At 32.6% G+C, this 11825-nt stretch overlaps 1 protein-coding gene across 1 annotated transcript; it reads left to right on the top strand.

The window, feature by feature from the left end:
• The first annotated feature begins 6012 nt into the window (after positions 1-6012).
• LOC111912441 (26S proteasome regulatory subunit S10B homolog B) lies at positions 6013-9178 on the top strand. The gene is made up of 10 exons (XM_023908178.3): positions 6013-6243; positions 7232-7351; positions 7436-7572; positions 7667-7828; positions 7937-8023; positions 8106-8192; positions 8278-8415; positions 8496-8687; positions 8789-8887; positions 8984-9178. The coding sequence occupies exons 1-10, from the start codon at positions 6141-6143 to the stop codon at positions 9056-9058; spliced, it is 1200 nt and encodes a 399-aa protein (XP_023763946.1). The 5' UTR covers positions 6013-6140; the 3' UTR covers positions 9059-9178.
• Positions 9179-11825: the final 2647 nt, after the last annotated feature.

Here is an 11825-nt window from a genome sequence, read left to right as displayed (position 1 = left end):
ATGTTGCAATTAATAGACACTTTGATCTTTCATTAAATTATTTATAGATGTTAGCCAATGTACTTTACTTTTGCCACTCGTATAGTTAATTTAGTAGAACCACAAATTATCAAATAATGGAAAAATAAGATTCCAGAAAGAAGCACTAAATCATACGAATATTAAGAATAATACAATAAAATTGAAAAAAATCATCATAAAAGCATGGAAGTTGTTAATTCAGAATTCAACAAAAGAAACTTGAAAACAACATACATGTATCAACTATAAAATATCATCACAGAAGCATGAAAACTTTGTCACTCTATAAAAGGGAAAAATATGATAAATGAGGGGGTAAATATGGAAGATGATACCATTTTCCAACAACTGAAACTAAATATTACTACCATAACCCCAATTGTCAAGATATCGTTTTCACAATTGCAAAGATCAAACCACATGGACGATCCGAATGCAAAAAAAAAGGTTAGCGACCAAACATGCAATTTTGACCAAACCACAGGGACGATTTTAATAATTTACTCATTTTTTTTATCATGGCAAAAATGGAAACCTACGCCCAATACATGACAAAATTTTGAAACAATGTAGCAAATTCTAAGTAGCAACTATGTGGATCATGACAAACTTGACACCACTCCCTCTGCCTGATAGAAGAAGAAATATTTGACATGAAAACCTTGCATGTATCTTTGGTCAAATATTTTTTCTAAAAACTGTTTATGGTGATGATAATACATGCAACCGCAGATAACATCCACATCTAAAGGATGTTCAATACATATTTTCAAATTCCACATGAAAAATTTTATTCGAAAAAAGAAAAAAAATTACAAAAAAACAATTAACTAAATTATAACAAAAGTAGATTAATTTCTAAAATGCAGTTTAATATGCTAAAGTATTTTGGATTTTTCTTTATTTTTAGTTTCGTTGCACTATAAGAAAAAGTACAATAATATGATGCTATAAAATTTAAATGAATCCAAAAAAGTAAGGGTATAATAAACAAAAGAAAAATGCATTGTAGTTCCCATTTGGTCCTAATTATAAAAAAACCTAAATAGGAATTAATATATTTATGCTATAAAATTTACATGAATCCAAAAAATTTAAGGCTATAATAAACAAAAGAAAAGTGCAGTGCGATTCTCACTTGTTTCTAATTACAAAACACCTAAATAAGAACATTGTTACTAAATGGAAATGAACATACATCATAAATCCAATATATATATATATATATATATATATATATATATATATATATATATATACACACACACACGAATGTGTTGTCTTTGTTTCAAACTTCATCTACACTGTCCCACCTTGATCCATTGCTAAATTGAGTTGATTTTTAAGAACACAATGTGTTGATAAGAACAAATTTAGCAAAGGAAAATAGATAATTTATTAACATCAAATTGCTATTCAATAACAATCAAAAGAGATTTACATTTAACAAATATTTTATTGGACCTTGCAATATGGTGATAAGTCAGCTAGTGTTTCATACTCTGTTATAGCAACTTGTCAACACTTCATTAACCTTCTTGTGTAGTATTTACAAATATGGAGAGATAAATAGAGATCCAATTATAAAATACTTATTTTTAATAACTTTTGTTGAGGCTCCTTTGAGAATTAAAATTGAATTCATCTTCTTATGAAGGACTATTGGGTAAACATCATATGGAAAAAATTTAAAACAATAATTTCTTGTGTTTTTCTTTTATTTAAACAGGATTTACCAATTAAAAATGCACACATAAGAAAAAAACATGTGAATAGTTGACGCCTTAGATGGTGGTCGGCAAATTCTTTTGTCAACAACATGTATTGAAAGGCTTTACATATGAAATAATACCTCCGAGATGTACAAACTTACATGAGAGCCTATAACCAATGAAGCATCATTAATCATCCTCTTTAACAATTTATTGAAAAAAATGGATGAAGCTATAACATTGCAAAGAAACTCTAGGATCCTAAAATAATAGAAATGAACTTTAACCAATCAGTTTGGTTTCCATCTCCTTTTCAAACTCTTTTCAAATGAAATAATAAAAATGAACTTTAACAAAAATATATGTAATTTTTTATAAACTTGAGAATCGGAGTAAACATGTATACCTTCATCCTCACTTAAAGTTTCAATTTGAGGATTTCGCTCAACAAATAGAATGCAAAAGACACCTGCAAGTCCCTTTTCTATGAACCATAATGATTTCCTGTAAAAAAATTAACAAAAAGTAAGTACTATAATAATTCAATATGTTTTACATATATCAATTTTAGATCTCAAAGAAGATGTCAAAATGGAATGCATTTTCAACCACTTCTAATGTATCGAGCTATTTATCCACCAAAAGAGCCCTTGCAGCTACAAACTATCATCGACATTAAGCTCTCAACCCATTGCATGAGTGAGCTTTTCACCATCACCTGGGCATTTTATCAAACACTTGTTGAGCACCATCAATATAATCTATCAATCTCATAATCACTAACTTATTTAATGCATAATATATCATTTAAAAAAATTCAATTGTACTATTTAATTAAATATGTAAACCAGATTAAACTGTAAATTTTAGATAAATTAATCCATACCCAACATACCCATTAACCAAATCGACACATGAATAATTTAGGTAACTAATTTTTTTTGTTTGCTTTAAGTTCAAAATTAGGATAATTCGTATCCACTTTGAGTACTCATTCCATCGAATAAAAATAAAATATCAAACCTGGTAAATCAAAGAAAGCGAGGTTCATTTTTGGTGATTAGGTCTTTGTGGAGAAATTCATCGGGTCCAAGTAAGAAAAATGTATAACTTGCAATTTCTTCAACAATGAAAAGAGAAGAATCAAAGAAAGAGAGAGATAGAGAAGAGACAACTTACCTAGATTTAACTAAAGCAAGCAATAAAGAGAACCATATAGTTTAGAGAGTAAGAGGCCCTATACAGATCCAGTTCTTTGTCTTCTTCATCATCTCGATGAACTGGCTGCTTGTTGAAGACTTATAATTAGTAGAGTAAAAGAAAGTTATGGGATATGAGATTGAGAAATACTGAGCCTCTAAAGCCTTAGAAAAAAATCAAACAACATCATTAGAAAATATGAACCTTTTAGTGCACAAATTATAAACAAAAAAGAGTTTTGACTAACCTTTGTTCACTACTTGGAGACACGATTGGTGATGATACATCTAGGGCTCTGTTGAAGAATCAACGCCGATAAAGTATCAATTATATTGGGGGACTTTACGTTCAAAAAACCCCTAAAAATACGATGAGAGAAAGTCTAATGAGAATAGATTTGGGATTAAGTGGTGGCAGCATTCAAATGCAGTGAAGTGTGGTTAATGTTGTGGAGAATGAGGGAATTCAAGGGCGGTGAGGCACAATATATAGGGAAACAAGCGAGATTCTTAGAGATAAGTGCTGAGATTTGGCTAACTGGAATTCAAAATTTAAAGTGATAAACGAATAGGAGAAATAGGCGAAATAATGGGGAGGGGACTGAATTATGCTGAAGATTTCCATTAGGGTTTGTTTTTTGGTGGAAGAAAGAAAAACGGTGGTGGTGTGCACGACGTAACTGAGGGATCCGATGGTCATGAGTAGTGAGTGGTCTTAAGGTTTTTTTTAGGAGAAGAAGAACGGATATAGGAGAAGTGGGCACGAACTAAAAAGATTTTTTACGGGATCTTAGCTTTTTCACAACTCATCGGTTGGACTAAGCAACTGGGTCAAACCTGATGCATTAGTTAATTGTACTTCGTTTTTCATGTTTTGTACTACTTAAAAAATATTATTATTTTATTGATGGCTACTTGTACCAATAGCTTAATAATTTGAATGTCTTAAAAAAATATTATTATTTTATTCAATCTATTTATAGAAATAGTTAAATTTCTTTTATAAGGTAGTATATATATATATATATATATATATATATATATATATATATATATATAAGAATGATATATTTTTCTTTTTAATTTAGGAAAGAGTATTTTAATGAGTTATTTTTTTTTTCAAATAAATAGTATTAGAATCCATTTATGTCAATTTTAGTAAAGTATTTCTATTTTTATAATAGAGAGCATATTTGCATTTTTTTAAATACATACACAATGTTGAAAGTACTTTTTAAAGTACAATGATGAAATAGGAAGGTTATGAAAGTACATTATCATTTAGTTAAATGGAAAATGTTAAAAAAAATCCAAATTACCCACAAAAATTCTTGTTTAGAAATCGTCACTATTTAAGAAAAATATATATTTCATCAATCGTCATTGATTAAGGCAAAATGCAAACTACATAAATGATCTGAATGAGATGAGTGGAAGCTTTGAAACTGATTATTCTTTGCTCATCGAGGAAAACCATTGATCATGTCTCATTGAAAGTAAGCAATAACAATTTGTGATGAATAAGGCTCACAACATAACCAAATTTTGGAGATAAGTCATTGATTGTTAACATTACCAAAGTTTTCTTCGTAACCATGAAATATATGTCGTCCAATAAATACGTGATCGTCTTGATTCTTGTGTAGTATTGGAAGAGTCACCAATATGTGCTTTGTTATATGGTCCTTAAGGCGGTCAATCACACCATAATCGATGTATTGGGCGTAGAAAAAGTTTCTTCGAGCATCGTAATTAAGTCGCTCGCGATCAAGGATCAAAAGAACTGATGAGAGAATATTGGTTATGGCATATGATTTCTTTGATGAAATAGTGGATGTTGAAACTGAGATAGTCATAAGCTACAGAGAAGGAATGATGGTTAACGACTACAAGGAGAATTAGGGTTACAAGATTAGAAAAGATAGGAGAAGGAAAGAGAGTTTTAGGAGGCTTTTAAACGTTCAAAAGCGATCGGAAAATCAGTAAATAGAGAAGTTGATAAGCTATTAGTAAAGATTATGCTTATTAGGAGCTTGAGGAAATGTGAATTAGGGATGTTATTCGGGTCGGAACCGAACCGACCCGACCCGAACCCGAATAAACCGAAAACCGAATAAGGGTAATTATATGAACTGAAAACCGAACCAAATAAGCAATACGGGTTCGGTTCGGTTCGGGTATTATTCGATTCGGTTCGGGCCCGAATAACCCAAATAACATGTACAAGATGATTAAGGAGCCGAATAACCCGAATAACCCAAATAACCCAAATAACATTTACAATGTGATTATAAATATTGTATTTTGTATGACTTTTGTAGCTTATGATAAACACAAATAACACGGATTAACTATTCTTGATATATAAAATGTAAAATCCAACCACCACATTCTTAAGATATAGTTATTAAGCAACATATTAAACACTAAACATTAAACATTTAAAACACCCAAAAATCTATCTATAAGTATATAAGTTAAACATTAAACATTACGTGGGTATTTTCGGTAACGATCGATAGAACACAAGACCGAATAAGCAATCGTGCAAGTGGAAAAAAATGTGACTTTTCATATTCGGTTCGGTCCTTTTGGACCGAATAAGCCCTTATTCGGGTAACCCGGACCGAATAACCCGAAAACCGAATAAGCCTTATATAGATACCCGAAAACTGAATCGAATTGCTTATTCGGGTCTAATTCGGTTCGGTTCGGGTTTTCGGGCCAAATTCTCATCCCTAATGTGAATCACATGAACATAATCAAAATCAAGTACAACCTTGTTATGAACAAAATAAATGTTGAATCTCTATATATTTACTGTGCTGGTGCGTCAATCAAAGATAAAGTAAAATGTTTGATATATATTGCGATTTACCATTGTTCTAACTTTTAGTTTTGGTGGGATGTAAGTGGAAATTTTCAACTAGTAGTCTAGTAGGATAACTCGTATGCCATGAGTGAGGCCCAAATATAGTTGAATATAAATTCTTGAAAAATAGGCCCAAATAACTATGGGCCCAATCAAACTAAATTTAGGATTTGAGATATTGAGTATATAGAGCCATTAGAGGCCACGGATTTGGGGGATGCCCAAAATTGGTTCTTTTCTTGATCAACAAGTCGGAAATTATCTTCACCGATTATCTTTTTGAATCGACTAGATCAATCGGTACTAGCACATAGATCCACCAGCTGCGATTTTCCGATGACGAGTGAGGGCGAAGATGCCGTTCGTCGCCGTGGTGCCGTTACCGAGTACCGGAAAAAGATGCTTCAACACAAAGAGCTCGATTCTCGAGTTCGAGGAGGTCAGATCCTCTAAGTTCATTTTTATAAAAGACCAAATGTTTCTGTTACTATGGTTATGACTTATCTGGCTCACTAGGAATGATGTAGTTTTACTTGTTCGTTGGTATACTTAATCTGCGTAAGTGTGCTTATATAATTTACATATACAGACCTAATCGTGTGCTTTCTTGATTTTGAAATTAGTTGTTTCTATGCTGATTTTTGGAAGTTTATTAATGTGGCGTGACAAGCTATTAAAATGCAAGAGTTCACTACGCCACTGATTCTATAAATTATGAAAATTTGACATTAGTGTTGCAGAAAATTGGCGAGTTTCTTGAATGTAAGCATCTAGTTATCTAGTTGTGTAGCTATGTAGGATCTAGGTAGTCCATATAACTTTAATTCTTTTGCTAATCTTTTATTAAGGATTAACCCTAGTTGTAGCATAAAATATCTGTCTTAATGCTTTATCTTGGGTATGTTCTTGATCAAGCTCTATTCTCGGACCTTATCCAGGAGGAGTTGAATGGAGAAATAATAGGTTTTGTAGGTTGTTCATATTTTTATGTGGGTTGAGCCAGTTTTTTCTCTAGTTTTTGCATAGAAGAACTTCTAGTTAACTCCAGAAACATGGACTTTTTAAGTATATATATGTGACAATTGGTACTTGGATTAGGCCATTTTGGTGTTTTAACCACATTACTTGCTGATTGGTTGTCTATGTAGAATGGTATCTATGACATTTGTGGTTAAGCTTATTTATGGGAATCATTGCTAGGTACCCTGTAGCTATTTGATATTAACTTTTGCACTTTACTTTTGTGAGTGGTGTGTGGTTATAGACTTATAGTTCCTTTCTATTAACCATTTGTCATTAGTTTATATCTCACAAGAGACAAGATTTCTTGGATACTTTATAATGTCATATAATTGATTTGTTTTAACTTCTAAGTGAGCTTGAAATGCCATCTTAACAACAACAAGAAGAAAACTTGATATTTGCAGTGAGAGAGACTCTTCGCAGCACAAAGAAAGACTATGCTAAAACAGAAGATGATTTGAAATCTCTTCAGAGTGTTGGACAGATTATAGGCGAAGTTCTCAGGCCTCTGGACAACGAACGATGTATTTCTCTTTCATTTTCATAATTTCATTACAACATTTTTAATTTCTCCTTAAACTTATAAAGTTTCATGATTCATGTTACAGTGATTGTTAAAGCAAGTAGTGGTCCAAGGTATGTAGTTGGGTGCCGAAGTAAAGTGGACAAAGAAAAACTGACAGCTGGCACTCGAGTGGTTCTTGATATGACAACTCTCACCATTATGCGAGCACTCCCCCGTGAAGTTAGTATATTCTAAACAACTTTCTTTTTTTTCAAAAAAAAAAAGTCAACCTTTTTTTTTCACATGTTTTGACTAAACATATTTGTTCCTGTAGGTTGATCCAGTTGTTTATAACATGCTTCATGAAGATCCTGGGAATGTTAGTTACTCTGCTGTTGGAGGGCTATCAGATCAGATTCGTGAACTTAGGGAATCTATAGAATTGCCTCTCATGAATCCTGAGCTTTTTGTTAGGGTTGGCATCAAACCTCCCAAGGTACATATTATATTATTAATCACTCTAATTTTCTTGTGTATATAAATTTAACAAAGTCTAGATTCCATATATTTTCTGGGATTTTACAAATGTATTGGTTCTGCTTAGGGTGTTCTTCTGTATGGACCTCCTGGAACTGGGAAGACTTTACTAGCTAGAGCAATTGCTAGCAACATAGATGCTAATTTCTTGAAGGTATTTCTTTTTTTGATTATTTAATTTTATATTTCTTGAAAATGTATTGTTTTTAAGATTTGGGGAATGGAATTTTGAATAGGTTGTATCGAGTGCGATTATTGATAAGTACATTGGAGAGAGTGCAAGATTGATCAGGGAGATGTTCAGCTATGCACGTGATCACCAAGTACTAAAGCTTTTTTGACTTTTACTTTATAATTTGATTTTGTAATTAGTTATTTTTCTGATTATTTATTTTGTTTTATTTGTAGCCGTGCATTATATTTATGGATGAAATTGATGCGATTGGTGGGCGTCGTTTTAGTGAGGGAACAAGTGCTGATCGGGAGATTCAGAGAACACTGATGGAGTTGCTGAATCAGCTGGATGGATTCGATCAGCTCGGAAAGGTTTGTAACAAAAAAAAAAATAAGAAAATATTTTCTTTTGAATTCCAATTTGTTATTTAATTTGTTAGTGATTTTTTTAGGTGAAAATGATTATGGCGACAAACAGACCGGATGTTCTTGATCCAGCTCTTCTTCGACCGGGTCGATTGGACAGAAAAATCGAGATTCCACTTCCAAATGAGCAGTCAAGAATGGAAATCCTTAAAATTCATGCTGCTGGAATTGCTAAACATGGTGAAATTGATTATGAGGCTGTTGTCAAACTTGCTGAGGTTGTTTTTCACTCTTGTTATTATTATTATTTTTATCTATGTTTTTTTTTTTTTTTTGAGAAAAGAAAAATTGATTAATGATATATTTTGATTTTGTGTAGGGGTTTAACGGGGCGGATCTTCGTAATGTGTGCACTGAAGCCGGGATGTCTGCAATTCGTGCGGAACGTGATTATGTTATCCATGAAGATTTCATGAAGGTAAAATATAATTAATTAATAATTAATAATCTTTTTTGTTTATTTTATTATTGATATTATAATATTATTGTTTGTTTTTGGAAAATCTATTATTAGGCTGTACGTAAACTGAATGAGGCTAAGAAGCTTGAATCAAGTGCTCATTACAATGCTGATTTTGGGAAAGAGTGAGTAACTCGTCAAATGGACACAATTGTATAAGGATTAAGGAAAGGAGAGAAGACTAAGTTTTACTACTTGTCTTGTGTTATGTAAAAGATTCAATTCTCAATTCTCTCAATTCTCTCGTCAGCTCATATGTCATGTCATGCATTCATCCATCATGTTTATGTTTATGTTTATGTTTATGTTATGCCTTCTGCTCTTTTTCAATTTTCATAGTTTATCTTTCTTGTGCATTTCTTTTTAGATGTTTTTTTATATATGCATCCAAGACTTTACATAATTAAACTTCAATTCTAGAAAAAATTGAGATGAAACTGAAATTCGAATTTGTGTCATGTTCGTGTCAAAAGCACGACACATAATGTCGTGTTCGTGTTCAAAATCTGAAATGAAATTAACACAATTTAACATTTCTTTTGTTGTGTTATATACGAATAAATAATAATTAAATACATTAATTCTTATTTCATGTTATCTTTGTCGTGTCGTGTTTATTGTTTTTAATTTATTCGTTTTCATGTTAGTTAAAAAAACCTGAGATCATGTCGTGTTCGTGTTACATAAAACATTGTCGTGTTGTGTCAAACAAAAACACGACACGATGACCCGATTTGCCACCTCTATGTATAACGCATACGAGAGCATTTTAGTCATTTTACCACTTTTACCAACCCTTACTTTCTTTAACCCTAGAGAAGTGTTTCAACATTGATCTCTAATGTTTGGCAAGTCGGTCCAAAAGAAAATAAGTTCATACAACATATGTTTTTAAAGTTTACAACTTTTTCACATATCCTTGAGTTCATCTTGTTCTTTATCCTTTCATCAACAACATGGATATCATTGTAAAAGGCCAAAAGCTTCTACACATATACCCCCTCGACTCACTTAGGTAGTGTTGTGCATAGCATAACTTAGGCCCCGTTTGATGGGTGCTGACCGAAACAGTGTTGACTGAGAAAGGTCTGTCTCAGTAAGAAATTTTGACTGAGTAAGAACTCATGCTGTTTGATTGAAAATCTGACTGAATGTGCTGACTGGTGCAAAATGACAATTTTACGCCAATGCTCTACACGTTTCTCTGCAATATGAAGATGATGATGATGATGATGATGATAATAATAATAACAACAACAATAATAATAATAATAATAATAATAATAATAATAATAATAATAATAATAATAATAATAGACATTGATAATAATAATAATAATAATAATAATAATAATAATAATAATAATAATATTAATAATGTATAAAAAACTTGCAGCATAATAGACATTAAATATATTATTTTAGAAATAAAACACAAAAACCCATTTAACTTGGTGGTAAACACCATACCTTCTACAAGGGAGACCTAAATTCTAATCTTGTATCCTTCATTAACTATGAATTTTTATCCAAGCCAAGGGTACCATTGGAAACCCTCACTTTCTTTTTGGGTCATCCATCCCCCAACTTCTTTCTCGGTCAGACCTTGATTTCCGAGTCAGACGTCAAGATTTTGTCTATCAAACACCTTTCGTCTGACCGAGTCAGCCAAAAATGTCTGACCTGACTCGGTCAGATGCATATCAAAGAGGGCCTTATTTTTAAGAAAAAAGGAAAGTCACAAATATGCTCTAACAAATTTATCATAATCATACACTGAACTTATGTCTTCCTATATTGACATGATGCCTTTCCTTCTTTGAAGACCCTTCAACAAATCGTGCTTGATTGTACGAATGAGTTGGTACTTACCACAAAGCTCAAAGTTTTTCATCGATAAACTTGCGATGTGTGAATACTTTTGAGGGTTGAGTAATATTTGGTCCATTTTTTGTGAGGTTAAGTATTTTGTGAATGTCCTTACTACTGTATAGAAAGACAACTTTAATGCCCCGTCATTGCCATGATACAGAAGAGACGTTTTGTTGGCTACATGCCCCACATCGGCTTCTATTGTCGCAAAAGTATAAACATGCTTTTTTATACATTCCCTCCATCTTTGCCTCACAACCCCAGATAAACTTGGTAAAAGATATTGTATATCATTATTCAGATGCGTATATATGATATGTATATATAGTAGACGCATTTACACTTTAGACCATATATTATTATTATCGTCTAATATTCCCCCGCAAGCTAAGGCCGGGGAGCGAGCCGTAGCTTGGACCGTAACTGTAGAAAACGGTGTGAAGACAATGGCTTTGTGAAGATGTCAACAATCTGGTCATTTGTGTTGATGAACTGAACTGAAAGGTTTCCTTGAGCTACTTTCTCACGAACAAAGTGGAAGTCGACTTCAACATGTTTGGTGCGTGCATTAAATACTGGATTGGCTGAAAGATAAGTAAGACCTAAGTTATCACACCATAATGTAGGAACTGTTTTGAGAGGGACACAAAGTTCTCCCAGAAGAGCTTGAAGCCAAGTAAGTTCAGCCACCGTATCTGCTAGAGCCTTGTACTCAGATTCTGTTGATGACCGAGAGACAGTGCGTTGTTTGCGAGCAGACCAGGAAACAAGGTTAGAACCAAGATATATCGCATAGCCCCCGGTGGATCGACGGTCATCTGGACAGCCAACCCAGTCCGCATCAGAGTAGGCTGTGATGAATGGACCAGTAGTATCAGTGTAAGCATGTAGCTTTAGATCAGAATGACGTTGTAGTTTCAAACCATAAGACACTGTTCCTTGTAAATAGCATAGTATACGCTTGACAGCAAACCAATGATTTTCTGTGGGCGAATGCATAAACTGACAGACTTTGTTGACTGCA

The sequence above is a fragment of the Lactuca sativa genome, chromosome 5, assembly GCF_002870075.4.
Source record: "Lactuca sativa cultivar Salinas chromosome 5, Lsat_Salinas_v11, whole genome shotgun sequence".
NCBI lineage: Eukaryota > Viridiplantae > Streptophyta > Magnoliopsida > Asterales > Asteraceae > Lactuca > Lactuca sativa.
Note: the sequence above shows the minus strand (reverse complement) of the source record. Positions and strands in the feature narration are given on the sequence as shown.

Coding starts and splice junctions, on each gene's coding strand:
- LOC111912441 (XM_023908178.3), top strand. CDS start 6,141: ATGACGAGTGAGGGCGAAGATGCCGTTCGTCGCCGTGGTGCCGTTACC. Junction 6,244..7,231: donor CGATTCTCGAGTTCGAGGAG/GTCAGATCCTCT, acceptor TGATATTTGCAG/TGAGAGAGACTCTTCGCAGC. Junction 8,024..8,105: donor TAGATGCTAATTTCTTGAAG/GTATTTCTTTTT, acceptor AATTTTGAATAG/GTTGTATCGAGTGCGATTAT.